Source organism: Filicampus tigris, chromosome 1 (assembly GCF_054856515.1).
Source record: "Filicampus tigris isolate MCC_2025a chromosome 1, RoL_Ftig_1.0, whole genome shotgun sequence".
NCBI classification, from domain to species: Eukaryota; Metazoa; Chordata; class Actinopteri; order Syngnathiformes; family Syngnathidae; genus Filicampus; species Filicampus tigris.
The window spans coordinates 4,940,566-4,961,553 of NC_141217.1; the positions used below are offsets into that span (position 1 = coordinate 4,940,566).

A 20,988-nucleotide genomic window follows, 5' to 3' on the forward strand; every position below is an offset into this window, starting at 1 on the left:
ATGTCAGCGACAGAAATAAACATCTAATCAGATAGCTGTGATTTCAACACTGGTTAGTGCTCACGGATACGAGCAGCATTGCTACTGTATAAGTCAGTCGTAAGTATCTACAACGGAACAGCTGTGCATCCTCAGGAGTTGACGCGGAGGAACTACATTAGTGCAACACTGGCACTGGCTGTATCAGAGATGGAGAGGTTCGAGGGTGTGGGGGTGCTGTATACGCAAGCGCACCGAGAGCCCGCGGTTACGGAGTGAACTCCTGAACTTGTAGTGGTGAGCGTCAGCTGAAGCAGAGGCGTAATATGCGCCGTGTCTCCAGGCTTCATTAAGTTTGATGCTCTCTAAGCACACTTAACTCTGAAAGCACACACTGCCAATGAAGTAAGGGGAACTTTGTAGTTGATTCTCTTGAATCGTTATGCCACTGATTATAATCATTAAATTTTGAGTGAATTGAAATTAAGATTGCAGCTTGCGAATATTTTAGTATTCGGATATCCTACTGAAAATTCTATTGAATAATCGGGTGTCCGGATAAAAAATATAGTTATTTCAATTTTTGCTTGGTTAAAGACAGATTACAGTATTTTCCGGACTATAAGCTCTATTCATCTCTACTAAGATCTACTACTAATCTACTCTATTTTAAAAAATGAGATATTTACTGCATATACAGAACGATTTTGAAATGTAAATGTATGTACCTGAGCATATTCTTTCTTAACGCGGCAGCAACTTTGCTGATTAAAACGGAACAGAACCAAGAGAAAATAAATTAGTTATTTTCATTTTACTACCCGCTGCCACTCCAGATTGTCACCTCTACTTCCGCATACCACTTAATTAATAACCTCTTGCATAGCGCTCTCAGCTGTTGAACAAAGTGACATCAGAGCCACAGTAGTGATTTTGTCAGCTAAAACAACACTTGAGTAAGACTGGTTTGTGATCATTAGGAACGGTAACTGTGCCATGCTGTCAGCATCAAAGTGTGCAGAGTCATTTACGCCTATTGAACTGCCTTTGAAACACAATCTCTCACCAGCCTATATGCGGCACTTGATCGCTGCTAGCTGCTAGTCGCTAGTCATTAGTCGCTAATGTTGGAGCTGCCACGAAATGCTGGCAACAGGAGCTGCACAATGTAGTGTCTGTGTAATTAAGTATTTTTTTTTGCGCCCTTAATTAGCGACTAAACATTATTTCAGGACGTCTGTGTGTTCAAGTAGTGACAGTTTGTAATGGTAACATAAACGTCCCAAACACAGTCAAGTCAGCCTTACACTGCAACACGCTGCTGGGAACAACTTCAAAATAAAAGCGTACCAAGGCATTGATGTGTATATGGGCCATTCTACTGAATTGGTTCAAATTCAGAGTTGCAAAATGTGTGAAATTTGTATTTTATTTCAGAAAAACTTTTATTGTATTCATGTTGCACCATATCTAAGGGACACAAATATAGTAAAAGTACAGTCAATCTCTCTGCTAGGCTTTTTGGCATTTTGGTGTTTTTTCCCTTCAAATAAAGATAAAATATGAAATAGAATATTGTTAAAATCAGAGAGATCTATGTATGGCATATGTATCTATGTATTATATTATTTAAAACTTACTTTATTCAAAAATAAACATCATATTGTCATTAAAGACCCCAATATGTCACACCCGAAACCTTTCTGTAGGTTTTGGTCGTGACTGTTTCAGTTTTATTTTTACCTTCAATTTAAGATAAAACTGAAATAGAATATTGTTAAAGTCAGAAAGATCTATGTATGACATATGTATTTATGTATTATATTATTTAAAACTTACTTTATTCAAAAATAAACATCATATTGTCACTACCGAAACCATTATGTCACTACCAAAACGTTTCGGTAACGTGGCTACCACAGACAGTTTTGAGCATGTGTATAGAGATAGAAAACAGTACATTTAGCATTAAAATCAAAAGTGCTCATTTCGTTGCCGAAATTAGGTGTTCGGTAGTGACGGTCCTAAAAACCACATGCTGATTTTCAGACTTTGGAGGGCACATAACTTAATAATGCTGTCAACTAATTACTCGCCATGTGGCTAGTGATGAACATGAAGGTAATGGAATGTCTCTTACCGGTGAAATTTCTGGAGATGTGGCTAAAACCAAGCCCTGCCTACAGACAAATACTCAGCGTTTCGGTATGAAAAGTTGGGACAGGTTTTTTTTACATAAAAACTTCTAATTTGAAAAAAATCTACAAAATCAATGTAAATCTTTCACCATACATTTAAAAGCAAACAAAATGTTCTGTAAACTAAAGTATTTTTTAAACATCTTCTACATTTTTTTTTCATGAATTGAAATTTAGGAGTTAGAGATTGGGACATCCACCTCCCAATAGGAAGTGACATATAAAAGATGACTTTATATACATTCAGTTTAATAGTATCTCAATTAATGCCTTTTTAAAGGTAAAGGTAAGGTAAAGTGGTAAAATAGATTATAACAAGATATTACTAAATATGCAAGGTCTGAACACTTGATTGTTTTTTAAAATTTGATGTTCATTTTGGGACAGCAATTTAAACCAATTTGGTAGAATGGCTCATATATGATTTGGTAATTAAGGCTATTTTTAAATTGGTCTTCTCACCATGTTGGCGGCATGTTACTGTCATGCATAGCATGACCAATTGTTGCTACGGTTAGCCTGACTTCTTCCCCCTTACAATGTATCCGAAAATAAGCGGAAGGAGAAAAAAAAAGCATCAAGCACTGTTTGAATCAAGGTACCTGAATTACTCGAGAACTCGTTTCAGCTGTAATTGACATTTAAGGCTTAAGCCTTAAATTTAAATTTAAATTTGCCACACTTTTGAATAAGATATTGTTGGCTCGTTTGGCGATAGTTTCCTGCCCATGTTTGATGGTCATTCATCTCAGCTCACGAGATTACCAACAAAACTGCAAGACTGGAGCAGGTCAAAGTGAACATTCAGGCTGAAATCAGAAAAGTAAATTGTTTGCAACTTCAATTGACAGACACAGTAACAATGCAATGTGTTGAAAAAAAAAATCCAATAACATAAGCTTTCTCTGTGGTTACACACAAACTGTCACTAGTTGGATTTTCACAGCGTCGCTACCTCTGCCCAACCCGGTGCGCACTGTTGCTGCTTTGTGACTCTTTTTTTTGTCTGACTTTGATTATTGCCTCCTCCATGTGTGGAAAATGTCTGAGCTGAAACATATATCGTGTGGCGGGAGCAAAGGGCAAAAATACTGCGGACCCGTGGCCTCATCAAATCGATGTTGCAAGTGAGGAAAGTGCGCTGAGGCTGACAGACGCTAATACTCTATTCACTCTGGAAAACAACAACAGTCAAGATTGTGCTGAAAAAAGGTTTATTTGAATGCAATGAGGACACAAATGCATGTGCTGTGAAAGTAACCTTAGAAAAATTCCTCTTACCTCCATCCAAATCCTCACTGCCGAAGTGGTTCCTGTAGAAGAGCATGAGCTCAATCCTGTAACACTTGTACAGTGTCACCAGGCAGATGAGCAGCATCAGGATGGCCCCCAGACCGCCGGCCAGTTCCACGGTGTACATGAGCTCAGCTGAGAGGGCAAATGCAGACAAACAAATCCATCCATAAACAACCTAAACACTGATCATGATCATCTTGTAAGCACATTCAGGTGTAACACAATAAGAATGCAATATGAATATACATGTCGGAGACAATAGTAAGATATTTTAGATTGGTATACTGAGGCTAAAATGCTACATTTTCATGAAAATGTCGTGAACTGAAGGGGGATGGTCTGAGCCTTGAAACTCCAGGGCTGAAAATACTGTAAATCCCACTCTGGACATGTCTGGTACCATTTGGTTCTGTCATGCTGAACAATAAGATAAGTACTGTATGCAGTGGAGCAGGCTCAGTGAAAGTTCAGCCTAGATCAGGGCTGTGTCCATCGTGAGCTATACAGGGGTGTCAGTCAGTAACATGGTATGAACTTAATCACTGCCACGTCTCCCGGTTTTATGCTATTGATATGCCTGTCAATGGCAGTGAATGAGTTCAAAAAAGTACACTCCCTCCTATCAACCGTTGTGAAATTTGTCACTTGATTGACACACAGGGCTGACAACGGACGATGTGCTCGGGCGCCCCGCTTGCGGTTGCCCCGGCGCTGGAGGATGACCAGTGGGACGGACGAGCGGTCCACCCAAACGTCGGCGCGAGGCCGGGGGGCCCTCTGATGCCGTGTCGCGGCTGCAGGTTGGTATGGTGATGGTGGTGTCAGCGGCGAATGGGACGGCCGTCACACCGGTCGGTCCGCCCGGGGCGCTTACTGGCTGGCCGAAGGAGGGAAATGCGGACCGGCATTTTTTGGCCCTTTACAGCAACATTAATATGTCCAAGTACCGTTACAACATGACTGGTATTCATTGGCAGGTGTGTGCGTGGCTCACTATTAGATGCTCCTGACCAGACTCCATCCCTGACTGATTCCATTCCATTCCTGATTCCAAGTCATTAGTAAAGTAAGGACAGAAGGTGTACACGAGTTGCATTATGCAGTATGGCTCATGGAGTTATACAAGGTACACCAAAACATATTATACATAATTATAAAGAACTGTGAGTCTATTTTTAAATAAATAAACAAAGAAATGAAGTCGTTAGATGATTTGCACTTGGTCATTTTCTAAGTAGCTCGCATGCTGAAAAAGTGTGGGGACCCCTGCCCTAGAAGATCAACGGGTGGGACTGGGGCTTAGGCTCAAGTAAAACAAGTCTGCTCTCCAGAACCCGAATGCCTCCTGGCCCACAACACATCACCGAGGCAAACACAGCGATGCTGGTAAACAACAGCTTTGACTGACACGCCAGTGAACATCAGTACTGTGTGTGTTTCAACGTGTGTGTGCTTGTGGAAAGTGAAATGATGCTCCAGGCTGCTGCTCGGGTCCAAGTGGCTCGCTATCCCTCCATCCCCAATGAAGGTGCAGGCAAGGAATTGTTGTGTACATTTGTCTTGACAACATCTTTCCAAGTCTGCTAACCCCACCTTCACTTCTCCTCATTGTTGCCTGAAGCATCCTGAAGAAATTCAGTTCCAGGATGAGGGAAATGGACCTGAGCGCTTATTCTTTGAGCACTCCTACTCCTGGGACCACTAAATCCTTTCAAATATCACCAGGCAGTGAGAAGAGCCAGTGCCCGCCTGGCAATTCCACTACCACAAAGACCGATGAGCTCCTTACAAGGATCAGGCCAGATAGAATGAAATTGCAGCGGCCGCCACCTGGCTCCAACTTGTTTTGTGGATCTGTACAGAGTACAGTCTCCGATTTACAGTTACACTCAAGTCTCATCCTCTCACAGTTAAGGTTAGAGAGCTGAGGTGTGGAAAAGGGAAGGTTCTTTCCTCAAAGAACAAAAAGCAGCTTATGCTTTTCGGGAGAGTCACACTCTTGTCTGCCTGAGGAAAATGGCCTTTATTGTTTTTTTCTCAGAGCCAATAGAGTGGAACTTAAAGTTAAAGCTAGGACTAAAGCCGAGCGCTTTAATGTAGAGAAATACTGTATCCCTACTTTATGTAAGCACAATTGTTACAGTTGTAGGGTTAGAGAATCATAAAATACAGCGCAGTCAGCATCAGTTTCATGATGCTGGTTGGCCTCCGATTTGTTGACATACAAGAGTAATATTGAAAATCAATGTGTCAACATTATATACTGTATATGTTTTCTTATTAAATGCACAGGTCACGCTTTAAGAAAAGTGTAACATTCTCGTGTGAGAATAATGTTACGGAGGTGAGTCAATTATTATAACAACTAAATGGTGCTTCATTTAATTCCATTCTTCATGAATATTAATTTTGGAGATATGGAGACTTTTGTGACGCTATATAAGACAGTGGTCAAACACCTGGTTTGTGTGCAAATTTAAAGACGTATTTGTACTGTACAATTATTCAGAGGGGTCCAACTATAGGTTGCAATTTAGAATAAAAACCTAGACATAAAAGTACTGTATGTCACAATGTGAAATCCCACTCCTAGTCAGAATGCAAGGTTTGTCTTAAAAAGGAGGAGAATAATTAAAAGAGGAGTCAGAAATTAAATAAGATCAAAGGTGGAATTGAGCATCACAAGAGGTCATTGGCAATCAGCGGAGCGGCTTGTCTGCCACTGTGTCTTAAGGCTTCCTCTACAAAAGTGCTTCTTTTGCCTCCTCTGCAAATGAACACATGCTCAGGTGAGTTTGAATAACAGGCAGTCGATAATAAATTTCATTGTGCTTGTTCATATGTGCAAAACATTCACTCTGTTGCCAGAGTGAAGGTCTGAGGTATTGGCCACTTCAAAAGCTACAGAGAGGCCACAACTTTAAATCAAGGCCTTTAAATCGGCCGTCTGGATTCGCCAGACTCAAAAAGCTCTACCTTTCTTGACGATCTGGATGTTTGCCTGTCGTCGACCGTTGCCATTTTCAACGTAGCAAGTGTAGTTTCCCAAGTCGCTCTCCTCCAGGGAATCGACGGTAAGTGAGATGGAGACCTCCTGCTCCCCCAAGTGCTCACGTATTGTCCTGAAGCAGAGCACAGAGCCAGCCCAATGTGAGGTCAGATGAGATAAGGTAAAGTCAAAATAAGATAGTTTGATTCTCCAATCTCACAATTCCGCATCGCAAACAGAGACACGTTATAATCCCTGGTGTGACAAATGAATGCAACAATTCCTAATTTTGTTGTTTGAAATTCAGCACGGCAGAGGAATCAACAATAGACCTGCTGTGGCTGTGCATGATAGAAAGATCAAAATGCAACACATTTGGGATGGCGAACTCAAGTAAGCAGAGCTGGGCATTCCGTCTTTGTGACGGACCGGTCCGTCTATCCGCCTTTGACGGACGCTTCACGGCGAGGCTTCGATGAGTGTGGCGAGGAACAATAGTAAGTTGTTGTTGCTTGGGGGACAGATTTGAGTGAGAGACCAGGCTGTGAGCAGGCTTGCATGAGTCACCGTGAGTCAACGTGAGTCACTCTTTCTGTTCGAATATCGGCCAGCTATTCGGGTGCTATCGAAGTTTGCAGTCGGAATCGCTGACGGAAGCCCGTTTAAAATCAGAGGCGGACCGACCTACAGGCGGGTGCTATTCTCCCCCCCCCAAAAAAGGAAGGGTACCCACAATGACAAATAACGGATGCTCAATTTTTCGTAAAATGCCCAGCTCTGCAAGAAAGGCTTTCAACCACATTTGTCAACATGATTTTCGGACAAAATAAAGGGTTGTTGTTAAGGGGTACAGTATTTATTTCCCACTGTGATGGGCATTCCAAATTGGCATCTTGTTGTTACTAGTGATAAGATGTATACATACAAGCATAATGTGCTATTGTAGTGTACGTGCATGCCTTTTATACTCAAACTGTACTCCCAATATTGCTGCTCAGTAACAATTCTAAAATACCAGAAACACCCTTGGAAAACAATAAGTCCACACTGCAGGGGGGCAGAAAGTCATAAACAGAGTATTGAGTTTTTAATAAGATATGGATTTTTCCTCATTTCCAAAAATGTCTTCCTTCCAGTGTGCACATCCGAAAATCAATAAATTGTGACCTGACAATTAGTCTTAGACTGGAGTTTTCTATCTGGCTGGAGCGAGGGGACATATTTTGCAATGACAAATTTTCCAGCATTGTTCAAAAACCTGCATTAAAGGTCAAATAACAGATGAGCTGCATGGTGAGCAACACTGATGACAATGGGGCTGGGACTTTCATATCTCAATAGTCATCTCAATAATGATACGATAATGATATTACTATGGGTTCAATGAAAATCAAGCATTTTTAATGGAAGAGCAAAATATCAATCCATAAGGATGTGGAAAGTGCAGGTCTTTAAATTAGAACTGACAGACAGTCATCAACATTAACAAAGTCAGAAATAAATACAAAAAATATTTTAATTCACATTGTACTACAACTGTGCTTAAACGATTAATAATTTCATGCTCCAACAAAAGTGTTTGTTGTGTTGTGTTAACTGCATTAATGCCTTTGTTGTTTCATACTAATTTGTCCGTGCATGTGTGTCGTGACACATATGTAGCTTTAGTGCTAAGGCCCGCCGCACAGGACACGACGCTTGGACTGGACCATCGCAAAAAATGAACAGTTGGCCACTCACCTCCGCACACTGGGCGATGTAATGTGTGGACTCCCTGTGACGTCAACTGTGCCAGCCCGTATCATGTTTTGAGGCTCAACATACAATATGTTTTTAATCCACAAAAAGATAATGTCAGTCAAGGAACACACAGGTTGCTGCAGAAATAGGACGTGGTTGATAATCTTGAGGAAAGTGTGGATATATTGAAGGCGAGACTTGCTCCCGTGGACCGGTGAATGACGGACAGCTTCTATATTTTTTACCACAAGCTTTGCTGTTTTATCTACTTTTTTATATGAAATTATAAATATGGTTAGGCATTGTTGAGAAACACAATATACTGTGTAACATACTGTATTTGTATGGCGTGACGATGCACGTCAGTGTCTCCCTCGCTTATGACGCAGAAATGGATTTCTTGCGTGTGGCCGTGTGTGTGTTTCTGTGTGTGTGTCTCTCTCTTTCCCCGCCTTTCGTCCGATGATTGTCATTGGTTGGTTTTACATGTCGATCAATACCAAACTTGAAAGGAGGTGTGTGATTGGTTGGCTGGCCTAAGATGTATCTGCAGTGCGAGCGTGCAAAGTCCAGGACTGATATAGTCTTAACTTTTGATATCAATATCTTGAATGTTGATATCTAGATATCAATATCGATACGATAACGATCTATTGCCCAGTCTTAGATGCCACTGACAAAATACCAAGAGGAGGTGCTATGCAAACCCTTAAAATTGTGGAGTAATTCCTCACCCTTCCTGCTTATTACTTTCTCACAAACTGATTTGAAATAATCTGTGGTTAAGTTTTCTGTTTTCCAAGACAGCGTACAACTTTCAACCCAAGAAAGCGAAGAACTCAAAACTTTTATTTTTTTTTTAATCCAGCAAAAGAAACTAATTTGGTGGGGTCCGAGCCTTTCTTTGTGTAATGATGTGTGGGCGCATCAGTAACAAACAAAAAAAAGCTCCAAGCTGTTGGCAATCGTAGAGAAATGTACCACTGTCAAAGTCAATTACCAGAATTTCCGCTAACTGTTTACAAGCCGGCCATGCTTGTAGTTCTGTACTGTAATAGACCTTGAGACACAATTTAAGGGGCAATACAACCACTACTCTCTTTGGCATGTTGTCACTGGGCTACAGTGATCACTGGTAAGAATTACACAATTGGTATACAGTATCCATCACCTGCCATCACATGGGAAAGAATTCATACTGGGAAGAGAAAATGCTTGCTAGCATTGGCTCATGCTTTTATGCCACAAAAAATGTGTTCTAAGAGCTTTTCTAACTGAATAACCAAAAAAAAAAAGTTAAATTAGATAACAACTGAAAAAAATACCCTTAATTTGTATGTGTTTTCTCAGATTAGAAGGAGTATTTTGGAACATCGTAAGCCTGTGGTTTTGAGGTTGACAAAGCATTCGTCACGTATCATTCTTAGAGACGACAACATCCAACAATTCTCAATGGATGAGGAATATCTTCATCCTCCAAATCCGTTGTATCATGGTCACCACTAATGCTCCTTGGTTTATGTGCCACACTGCTGCTGTTGGCCTTTTTTCTGCCTTACAATTCTTCAATATGTCAAGCTCTTAAAGTGGAAGTCAACACAAACATTTTTTTTCCAAGAATATGTTCTATCCAAGCCCATTAGTTGAAACAGGGCATTCTGATAAATGTTGCGTTTGTGGAATACGTGTTAATCCACTAATATTTAGCCATCTCTGGGGGCGGCCATTTTGTCTTCTGTCGACTGAAAATGACATCACAAGCTACTGCTCACAATGACCAATCACGGCTCAGATTCAGAAAACAGGTCAGCCGTGATTGGTAATTGTGAGCAGTTGTGATGTCATTTTCAGTCAACAGAAGACAAAATGGCTGCCCCCACAGATGGCTAAAAATGAGTACATTTTGCTGCTTAATTTATATTCCACAGACGCAAAATTAATCAGAATGCGGTGTTTCAACTGGTGGGCATGCTGGGAACATATTCTTGAAAAAAATATATTTGGGTTGACTTCCGCTTTAAAGAGGCCATATCATCCTAAATGAACAGTTTTTTTTAGTGTTTGGCGATGTTAAAAATGCTTATTCCTCACGAAAACCTCCCCAAAGTGGTGTTTTCCTCCATTCACCCATCTCTGAGCATTGTTGCTCCTCCCTCCACTCTCATCAACAGCTCCGCCCAATCTAAGAAAACGACTGTGTCCTCACTTTTCTATGTCGCAAAGTGAGGAGCCACCCATGTAGCGCCCCTGCAGACTAAGCACGCCGCCACTTTTTCAGAGCATCCACCAGTGAAACACTTTAAATTTTGCACCGAAGTTGGGAAAAAGTGGCTCCTTTCAGACACTGGGTCTCGTTCACTTGAATGAGAGGTCTCCAGCCGCCGGAACCCGACCGTCGCTGCTTTCCTGGCCTGACGGTTGTAGCTCCCGCCTCGGGGATGGCGGCTTTGGGCAGCCGCCGACTGGCTTCCGACTGTCTACATTTTCTGCATTTTGGTTCTTGTGACTACAACTGTCAGCGTTTTTGCAACAATTACATACTAGTTATAAATGAGCTTCTCAAATTAGAAGCACATGAAGTTAACATTACATTTCAGGGTTTCTTATTAAATCATTGACAAACGAGTAGATATATGGGGCTCAATATTTGTAGAGGGTGATTTTCATGCCGATGCAAGCGTTGATGGGATTGTTTCACAATTAGGGTCCCTCCCCTTCTGGACATGTCATCGTATTTCATTCTTAAATATTGAATGCATGATCACTATCATCTTTATTCTACATTTTTAAAATCATCCCACTGTCCACGTCGCAGCTATTGAGGGTGTGGGGTTGTGGTGGTTGGCGGGGTACTGGGTATTCACACAGGGATGTAGAATCGAGGTGGAAAGCAGTCTCCAAGTGCCTACTTCACCGATTTGTGATCTACCTAGCCACCTTTGCATCATCCGCCCATGGAGGTCTGCTTGCAGTTCCTTAGAAATGTACTTTGGGCGCTTTTATCTGTCGCAGGATACGAGCAAATCAGCTTCTTCTTCTGCCATGTTAAGGACTCTCACCACGCAGCATTTAAAGTTAATAAGAGTTGAATCAAGATGACTGTGTTCACACACACAACGGCGCAAAACACCCTTTTTTAAATGAGACACATAGCGCTTGCATGCATAGGTCTACACAAATACCAAAACAAATACCACCCCTGGGCACAAAAATAGAGGCGTGGTCTGCATAGCATATATATATATGTATATATATATATATATGTATATATATATATATATATATATATATATATATATATATATATATATATATATATATATATATATATATATATATATATATATGTATGTACTGGGTGTCCATAAAGTCTCTTTACCATTTAAAAAAATTATAAAAAATGCAATTGATTAGATATTTTATTCAGATTTGTTCTATTGTATTCAGTGTTTATTCAAGTATTTTATCACACTGCACTGCATGTTTCAGGGATCCTGTTTGTCAAAGAGGTGATGTTGAATGAACCCCTACAAAATGGCTACCCCGCAAGAGAAGGCGCAATGAGTCTCATGGTTTATTGAAACAAAAGTGCAACTCTTACAGGCACTCGAGCCAAATGATAAACCAAGACGAAAAGAGTTTGCAGTTAACATGCTGGGACAAATTTCTGAGGATGAAACTTTCCTCAGACGAGTTTGTTTTAGTGATGAGGCAACCTTTCATGTTTCAGGGTGCACGAAGCACATCAAGTTGCACTTTGTAAGCGTACAATCGCAAGTTCTTGTGTCGGACCTTGTGCGCTGTTGAACGCGGTAGCTGTAACTGTGTGGCAGCAGTATGGATGGACTTTGTGGGAGAACGAGAAAAGGATTGTCTTACACGATCGATGTTTTCAATAGATGTTCTTGGTCGCCCACTCCTTCCTTTATCCAACACTGTCCCTGTCTCCATAAATTTCTTGTGCCATGCACTTCCTGTACTACAAAGACCAGCATTCCTTGCGGTTGAGCGTGAGCAGAGTGTCTCCATTGTGTTTGTGTGCGCCAGAAGTATTTTTGCCTTTTTCGCCCTCCTCTCCTTCTCCATCCACCTCTCAGCAGTAATGGTAAGTACAGCATCTTATTTTTCATTTTAATGTATTTTCAGTATTTCATACCAAGCATTTTGATGTAAATTTCTACTTTAAAGGTGAAATCCGACATACGCGGAAATTCATCGCCAGTGTAGGAACGGAACCCGTTCGTAATATATATACAATAATATATATATATAAGTATATAAAATAATACAGGGCTGCACGGTGGGCATACCAATCTATTATCAACAGTCAACAGTACAGTCAACAATATTTAGCGTTTCATTTTTCAAAGTAGGCGGCACGGTGAACAACTGGTTAGCACGTCCGCCTCACATTTCGGAGGGCGTGGGTTCGATCCCAGGCTTCTGATAATGGATGGATGGATAGTAATACACTAGTTAATAATTATAGTTAATATAAAATTGGAATCAACTATTGTTATTAACAAACTTTATTTTGCTTTTCATATATTTTACATACACATTGAGTGTTTTTTTTTTAACCGCACCTACAAATGACCCGGCCCAAAATGTCTGTCCACTTTCCAAATCAAATAAAAATGTGCACACCCCTGTTCTAGGGTGATATTTTCAGCTTCCCTGGCTTACTGGCTTGTTTCCTGGCGAGTTTCTCACCTCCATCACGCTGCCACCTTGAATTGTGTAGGCTCTAATTGGTCTTGTGTCTTTCATGATAAGAGAGCTGTGCTGAGAGCCAAGCAGAGCATGCTAGCAGGCGAAGAGACGTCTGCAAATGCCAGGTCACCGACTAGGACACTAACTCCTCTGCTCCTCTGCTCAGCCTTGTCATACTGATCATAGTTAACCTTTTCATTAGGCAGCATTTGTCAACGATAGCGAATTCCTACTTCACATGGACCGCAATGTTTTCCTTTGCAATGCTTTATGAAGTTGAAAAAAGTGCTTAAAGGGGAAGTCAACCCAAACATATTTTTTCCAGAATATGTTCTATGCAGGCCCACTATTGGAGCAAGGCATTCTGATTAATATTGCGTTTGTGGAATATGAGAAATCTGAGAAAGTTTTTAGCTAGCTCAGGGGGCTGCCATTTTGTCAACTAGCGGGCCTGCATAGAACATATTCTGGGGAAAAAATATGCTTGGGTTGACTTCCACTTTAAGGGAGTCTTTCATTGAAACTTCTCCAACTGAGATGCTGTTGCCACATCAGTGTCATTTTATTTGCTTTTTTTCATAATGTTTCCCAACCTGTTTACTCTGCTCTCACTAACTCCACCTGCATGCAGTCACCTCTCTCATCTAACAGATAAAGCTGTGCATGCATGCCATTTTATTGGGTTACGTATTGAAGACGCACCACGAAGGACTTACTTGATGTCACTCTCCCGCACCCGCTCCTCATCCAGATCCTCAATAAACTTCTCCGCCTTCATCCAGTAAATGAGTGGGCTGACATCACCACTGTACCCAAAGAACGCTCTGCAAGTCAGGTTGAGTGGACTTCCTGTGGGACGACAGGGGACAGGAGGTACGTTGACTGCTTGAATCTGTAATTATCCTACACTTTCAGTATGGAACATCCACTATGACACTAAATTGACACACACGGCCTTTAAAACTTGAATTATCTCCCGTTCTGCTTTTGGAGAGCATCCCACAATCAGGCTCCACTCCAGTGGAAACACCTTCTAGTTTTGGCCTTATAGGGGAAGATAAGATCAGACTCAAAATTACCTATAGGATATAGTTCAGACCCAGGCTTGTCCTGAATCCTTTCTTTTTGTTAAGTTGCCATTTACCTCGACTGCTAGGGGATTTCACATGACGTAATCCTCTGTTTTACCCACCATCTGTATCATTCCGCTTATGCTGTGTACAGTACAAACGTATTTATCCATCCCTTGTAACGAATACCCACAGAGGTAATCAATTACCCAATATTTACGAGTATAAGCTGTGACTTTTTTGTTTTAAACTATGATGCACTTAATTTATGGATTTTTCCCAATCACAGGGGCATGCGCATTAGGGGTGTAAAGGTACGCTAAATCAGGTTTCGGTCCGTTTTTTTGGAATCTTCGGTTCGGTACATTTTCGGAACAAAAAAACAGAATTTATTTTTTTTTAAATATTTTTATTTTGAAAAGATGTCAAGTAAACTGTACTTTTTTGCGAAAAAATAAATAAAAGCGAACCATTCGGGTGATATTCTAAGAAATTACACCAGAATAAAAAATACACTAACAATAAAGCTCTTAATTTTGTAAATTATTAAGACACTGAAATCTTGAAACACTCAGCAGCAACAGCCTATGACACATCTAAGTATTCAAGTTAAAGACAAGTTGTCATTACAGTACATAGAAAAAAATACATACAATAAATCTTTGAATGTTCAACAGCATATTGTAACGAATTGGGTTATCTGTGTCGTGGTCGGATTTGCGTGTTGCTGAGTTGTGATGTTTCCGAGGTTCATGAATGCATCGTACGGCAAGCGAGTGGAGCAGCGGAGAAAAAAGAGCGCGAGCAGTTGTACTTGGATTAATAAAAACTTGATAATCAAACTACATCTGGCGGCGTGTCCCTGGAAGACGCTCCAATATGATAAATCTCGCTATTTAAGTTTGACGTTTTTGCTTCCTCGTCTAAGAAACATTCACAGTCGGATGATGCCGTGTATGTTAGACGTGCTTTCTGCAAAATACCCGCCAATCTCATGTAGCAATGTCGGGACACAACTTTGGGACTCCTCCACGTACCTTTCCCCATCGGCGATTTGAACAGGAAAGCCAGAATGTTCCCAAACAGGAGACCGCAGTGTACGGGGGGACCTCGAGCTCTGGCTCTTTTCTGGCTCTTACTGTTGCGCCGCCACTCTCCTCTCCCGCATGCAACAGTAAAGAGCGCCCGTGCGTAAGCTCACGCTAATAAGTGGACCGAACCGAACGCAAGTGGATCGAACCAAACATGCCATACTGAAACGTATTAATACACCCACGTGTACCGTTACACCCCTAATGCGCATTAATTAAATTTTACAGTTAACTTTTTAAAAGCCGTTCACATTGAAGCATTCAAATACTCAGAAATGCTCTGCTGACATGTACACCCTCATCACGAAGAAAACACAAAGACATTTGATGCAGTATTTAAATCGAAGGCAATCGACCAATGGAAAAGGCAGTTGAGCTGAATCCCAAGATTCTGAATCTTATTTTTGTTTTTCATATTGTGTTGATGCACGAGCAGTATTTTTGCTTCAGTGGTACTCGGTGCTGGTAGGCTGGCTGTTTTCTCTCTATTCGCCCACTCTGAATGTGCATGGTTTTGTTCGGCAGATATTTTCCAAATAAGAGGCCAAGCGTTATTGATTGAAGCTGTTGATTTGGGCACTAGAAATGTTAATTCAAAGTGCCTCCAACACAGCATTGCTGCCAATGACAATGACATCGGGAAATGCCATCGAAGGGCCAACAGCAATTAGCATTGTTTTATAAGTTTTAAACCATCAAACGCATGCTGTATAAATAGAGTGCATCCATCCATCCATTATCCTCACAAGGGTTACGGTACTAAAAGGCAAATATTCACTTTGCTCTGTGGAAACAATGAGAACTGCTGGAGTTCAGCTCCAATTTAGTTTTCTGACTTTCCATTTCTTCTGGATATTATCAAACAAATCTACCCGTGTTATGCTACTGCCACCGTCAGGCTAAGGCATGCACGCCACATGGAGCAGCCCAATCTTGTACTTGTAATATGAGCGATTTATTTGCAAACAAAGTTCCTTTCTTTTAATTTTATAGTCCTACATTTTGATGATATAAGATTGTCTTTGTGTTTAGTAATCGTAGTTTAGATTACAGAAGTCAGTTCAGGGTGTGTCCCCCGCCTACTGCCCGATTACAGCTGGGATAGGCTCCAGCACGCTTGTGAGGATAAGCGGATTGGATAATGGATGGATGAAAGTTATTTGACCCTTTATTCAAAGCTTATTGTGTTATATATTGTTGATATCACATTGATATATTGTCTTATTGTAGTGTTCTATTCAAAAATTAGTAGTAGCATTGAAAAGAAATGTATTTCCAGCATAACTGTGCCTCAGCGCACAAAGCGATGTACGAATAATACGAACCCTAAGCCTGTGTAGAGCTTGGATGAGCTTGTTGTGAAATAATTTCAGACCCCTAACCTCAACCCAACCAAACACCTCTGACATCAACTAGAACAGAGTTTATGTCACGGACCTCCCAGAGTACTTATATCTGAAAATGAATATTCAGCAAAATATTGTTTACCAGTCATATTCATTAGCTGTATCACATACTGGCCTGATGGTGAGAGAGCCTACAGTGTGACACATGAGAAGAGAGAGAAAAAAACGAATAATCAGGAATTCCATAAAGAAGCTGCAGCATGGATGGATGCTCAAGGAAGCACTGCCGGGCACACATCCAGCAGTATAAAAAGATGATTCAGCAGGTCTTTGTCAGCAATTCTGGATCCTTGACCCTGTGGCGAAGGCTCAGGCGGCTGTGACATTGTAGATAACTGTTGTGTATAATTGGTTACTTGCTACTTGGGAGATGATAAGGGCTTTATTTGACCAACTCTGCCTCTTAAAAGCAATACAATTGAAAAGGAGGTTTGGAGATTCACCAAAGGCAGGGCTGGGGGAATCTTTTTCCCGTGACGTCTCAGGACGTAGCACACATACTAGGGTTGTACCGTACATTTAAAACTGTATCCGGGTCTTTTCCACACACAGTTTGGACAAGTTGCTATTTCTTAAAAAGTCCACCGGAGGGCTGTAAGGCGCTACTAAGCAAACGAAGCATAAAACGAGCGAGATAAAACCAAATAAACAGACAAGCAGATCCTTTTATGTGACAGTGACATGACAGCATGTTGTGTTGCTGTACCCACAATGTCACTCCACAGGGTGCCTACACAGCTCGTATGGTATGCATGTGCTCTATGCATACGTATATGTGGCAAAGACAGAGTCATAAGGTTTGTTGGAATTTAATTACGCACAGAGCTGAGACCTATGTGGCAAAGCAGACAAAGTAATGACTTGTGTGCAAGATAAAATGAATCGCTATGAATAACAATAGCATTCTTTATGCTTTGGTCCACAAGACTGCACATCGGCGTGCGTAAGTACACACGCAAGTGGAGTTCATCTATCGGATCTAAACAATCGAACTAGCGGGAAAAGTAGGAAGACGGCCCCGAGATAAGGGGGCCATGGAGTGAACAGGAATAACACTTCAGAAGTGGGATTTCCTTTTTTTGAGAAGCTCAACAGTAATGAGGTCACATGCAGCTCTTTGGCTCATGTTTTTGACGAGGCAGGAAGCAATTAAAAACAGAAAAGCTGCACAGGAACAGCGCCGTAATTGTGAGAGGGAGCCTGACAGCTTTAGGGCGGGTGACTCTAAAATCTTCGAATCTAGACAATATGTAGGTGTATCTTAACGATAGATCATTGCAGAAATTTGCATAGCATCAAGGTGTGTATAATGGATCTCATTTGTTCCCATTAGACTTAAGAACTGTGAAAGCACAGAGCCTCTCGCTGTCACAGAGAAATTCCTGAAAGCACTGCAAGGCCCTGAGTGCCGAGGAGGACCTGAGACATTGAAGGGTTAAAGCAGCTAATTGCCATGGCTGGGAGCCATCGCTTGTCAGCAGCCGTTGTGGCAGATGTCCCATTTTAATTGATACTCTGATACTCCGAATTTCACTGCGTTGTTTGTTAAAGCTTGCGCCTCTCCAATCACATTTTCTATCGCCTTGTGCATGGTCAAAGATAATCTCCTGTAGTCATACTGCGTCAGTATACCTCATTATCGTCTGCCACAGTTTCTTTTAATTGCTCGATATCAGCAGAGAAACACTGCTCAGCATGTTCACATATGGAAATCATAAAACGGACCTGCATTGCATGGCACACAAAATTCCAATTGCCCTGTTTTCTGCTGGTCCATTTTGCCAAGAGTGAGATGTCTGCAAATAAATATTCCATCATTGTTGAATAATCCATGACAAATAGACAAATAAGCGAATAACAAGTACAATGGCGGAACAGGGGATGACATTTGTAAAGATTAAGAGCCGCTGTGTTCGGATGACACACAATATGTGGAACAAAAGCGCCACTGTTATGGGTGCCCCATCCAGCAGAGTCTGTAACTATGCAGAGATTCTGTTTCCCATAGTCTCGCTCAGTTGTATTCTCCAAATGAAAATCTCATCAGGCATTAATAAAATATGAAGAAGGACACATTCACCACACTGAATGGGAGAAACAAGACTTAGATTGCGGTTGGGTGAGCACCAGAAGATGATGGCCACTGTCATCTTGGCAGCGAGAATACTGATGGATTGACATCTATTGCTTACATTATACAATTATTTTGCAGTTCTGGTTCCTCTATTAGCAATATAGCGGAGAGTGACGACGCAGGTGTGGAAGAAGGAGAAAAGTGAAAGAGCGGACCTTGGCCGTATTCTGAAGGAGTTGAGAGACTTCATAAAGGAAAATAACCAGCAATTAAATGGAATCCGTGAAGAAATTATGAAAATGAACCCAAGAGTAGAGGAGGCAGAAAAGAGGATGAAGGCCACTAAGACTCTCGACTGCAACGAGCGGAGGAGGTCGTGACGGAACTTTTGCAATTGCAAGTACACTTGGATGCCAAGCTGACAGACTTCGAGAGCCGTTCCAGACGGGAGAACATATGGATCCACGGTGTAAGAGAGGGGGATGAAGAGAATTCGCCATCGCTGGTGGACTACATGGAGCGATTGCTGCGGAAAGGTTAGGAGCTCCCGTAGGCATTTGAACTGCGCATTGAAAGGGTTCATCGCGCATTAATTCCAAAACCACCCGGAGCTGCATCGCCAAGGTCTATTGTCGCAAAGGTGGCGAGCTACAGAATGAAAGAAGAGTTGTTGAAGTTGGCAAGGCAAAAACGGGGCTTCCAACTGGACGGCAAAAGAATAAACTTGGACCATGACTGCGCGCCTGACGTATTAAAGCAACGCAGGAAATATGTCGAGGCAAAGGAAGTCCTTAAGGAAAGAAATGCCAGGTTCAAAACCATTCCCGGCCAAGTTGAGAGTCTTCTACGCAGATGGAACGGTGTTGTATAATTCGGCAGAGGAGGCAACGGAGGACATGGCAAAGAGAGGGCTCCCGGTGCAAGTCTTCAAGCACCCGGATTGGGTGCTGGAGAGGATACATCGCTTCAGCTGGCATGCTGACAGAGGATCAAGCAACCGCCAAAGAGAGAGAAGACGGATGGAATATAAAGAGAAGCTTCAGGTTTTCAGGCGAGAGGACAAGGAGTGACAGTAAAGGAGGAAACATCGGATAAAGGTCAAAACGTACTTTTTGAAGGAGGTAACCCGGACTGTTTTGATTAGGTTAGAAAAGAGGACTTTATTATATTCTGCATCCTAGATTTGTATTGTAAAGGGAAACACTGAGATGGAAATGAAAAGGTCCGGGGTTTTCAATGCTTGTAGTTTTTTCTTTTTTCTTTTTGTGTGGGTACAATTAATAGGGAAGATGGATCATAACCAGTGTGGAGAGACACAGACACGGGGGGTGGGGGTTTGGAGGGTGGTTTCGTCTGGGAAAAAATGTTTTTTGCCACTATTTGTGAAGAAAGATGCAAGGGAGAAGGTATATTCTTGTAAGGGGGAAATTGGGTAATTCACTGATTACATTCTCTAACGTTTATATTCCATCGAATTCAGCGTGGGTCTTTTATCAACAGGAGGTCGATTTAATTATATCTGAGGCACAGGGAATTCTTATATTTTGAGGAGATCTTATTTTAAGATTGAATCCAGAAAGGAATACCTCTAAAGGTGACATTTCCCAGCTGAGACTGATAAACAGAAAATTTAATTTGGTAATGAAAGATATTGGAATCATAGATATTTGGAGGGAACTAAATCCTTCAACAAGGGACTATACTCACTATTATAATGCACACAGGGCACGAGGATTGATTAACTGTTTACTTTTGGCAAAGATTTGAATAGGGTTGCTGAGTGTGGCATTAGTGTCATGGATCTTTCGGACCACAGTCCAATCTATTTGCAAATAAATGTAGAGCAAGGCCGTAGACAGACTGTGGAGGCTAAACATTAATATACTGAATCAAATGAAGGATCGGATTATGAAGGACATTGTCAATTAGTTAGAACATAATGACAATGGGGAGACTGCTCCTCCCATATTGTGGGATGCATGTAAGGCAGTATATTCAAAGGCAAATTAATAGGAAATGGGACAAAAAGAGCTGGATGGGTTACAAAAGGAATTTAGGATATTAGAAGAAAAACACACAGATACAAATGATCCCATGATTAGGGAACGGATCATTGAAAAAAAGAACAAGATAAATGATATTTATCAAAAAGACATACAAAAGAAATAGATTTTTTACAAAGCAGAGATATTATGAAGGGTGGCGGGAAAGCCAGTAAACTATTAGCTTATAGTCTAAAGAAACAGCATGAGGAGAATACAATTCACAAAATAAGAAACCAGCCTCAAACGTTATGCATTAGAAATTAAGTGAGATACAAACTTGTTTTGGACAATATTTATCGAAAATAAATACCCAACCGCAAATGTCAGGGAATGAAATGAAAGACTTTTTGAAGGAAATTTACTTGCCTAAATAGACTGATGAGCAGA

At 41.2% G+C, this 20,988-nt stretch overlaps 1 protein-coding gene across 2 annotated transcripts in view; it reads right to left on the bottom strand.

Moving 5' to 3' along the window:
* The window catches only part of LOC147152569 (interleukin-1 receptor accessory protein-like 1), a 217,925-nt gene that overhangs the window by 10,163 nt on the left and 186,774 nt on the right, over positions 1 to 20,988 (bottom strand). For both annotated transcript variants that reach the window (XM_086048551.1, XM_086048550.1), the window contains 3 exons: positions 13,632 to 13,764; positions 6,450 to 6,595; positions 3,459 to 3,605 (listed from right to left, as the gene is read on the bottom strand). In XM_086048551.1, the coding sequence (XP_085904677.1) occupies positions 3,459 to 3,605; positions 6,450 to 6,595; positions 13,632 to 13,764 (426 nt within the window). The remainder of the gene's footprint in view (positions 1 to 3,458; positions 3,606 to 6,449; positions 6,596 to 13,631; positions 13,765 to 20,988) is intronic.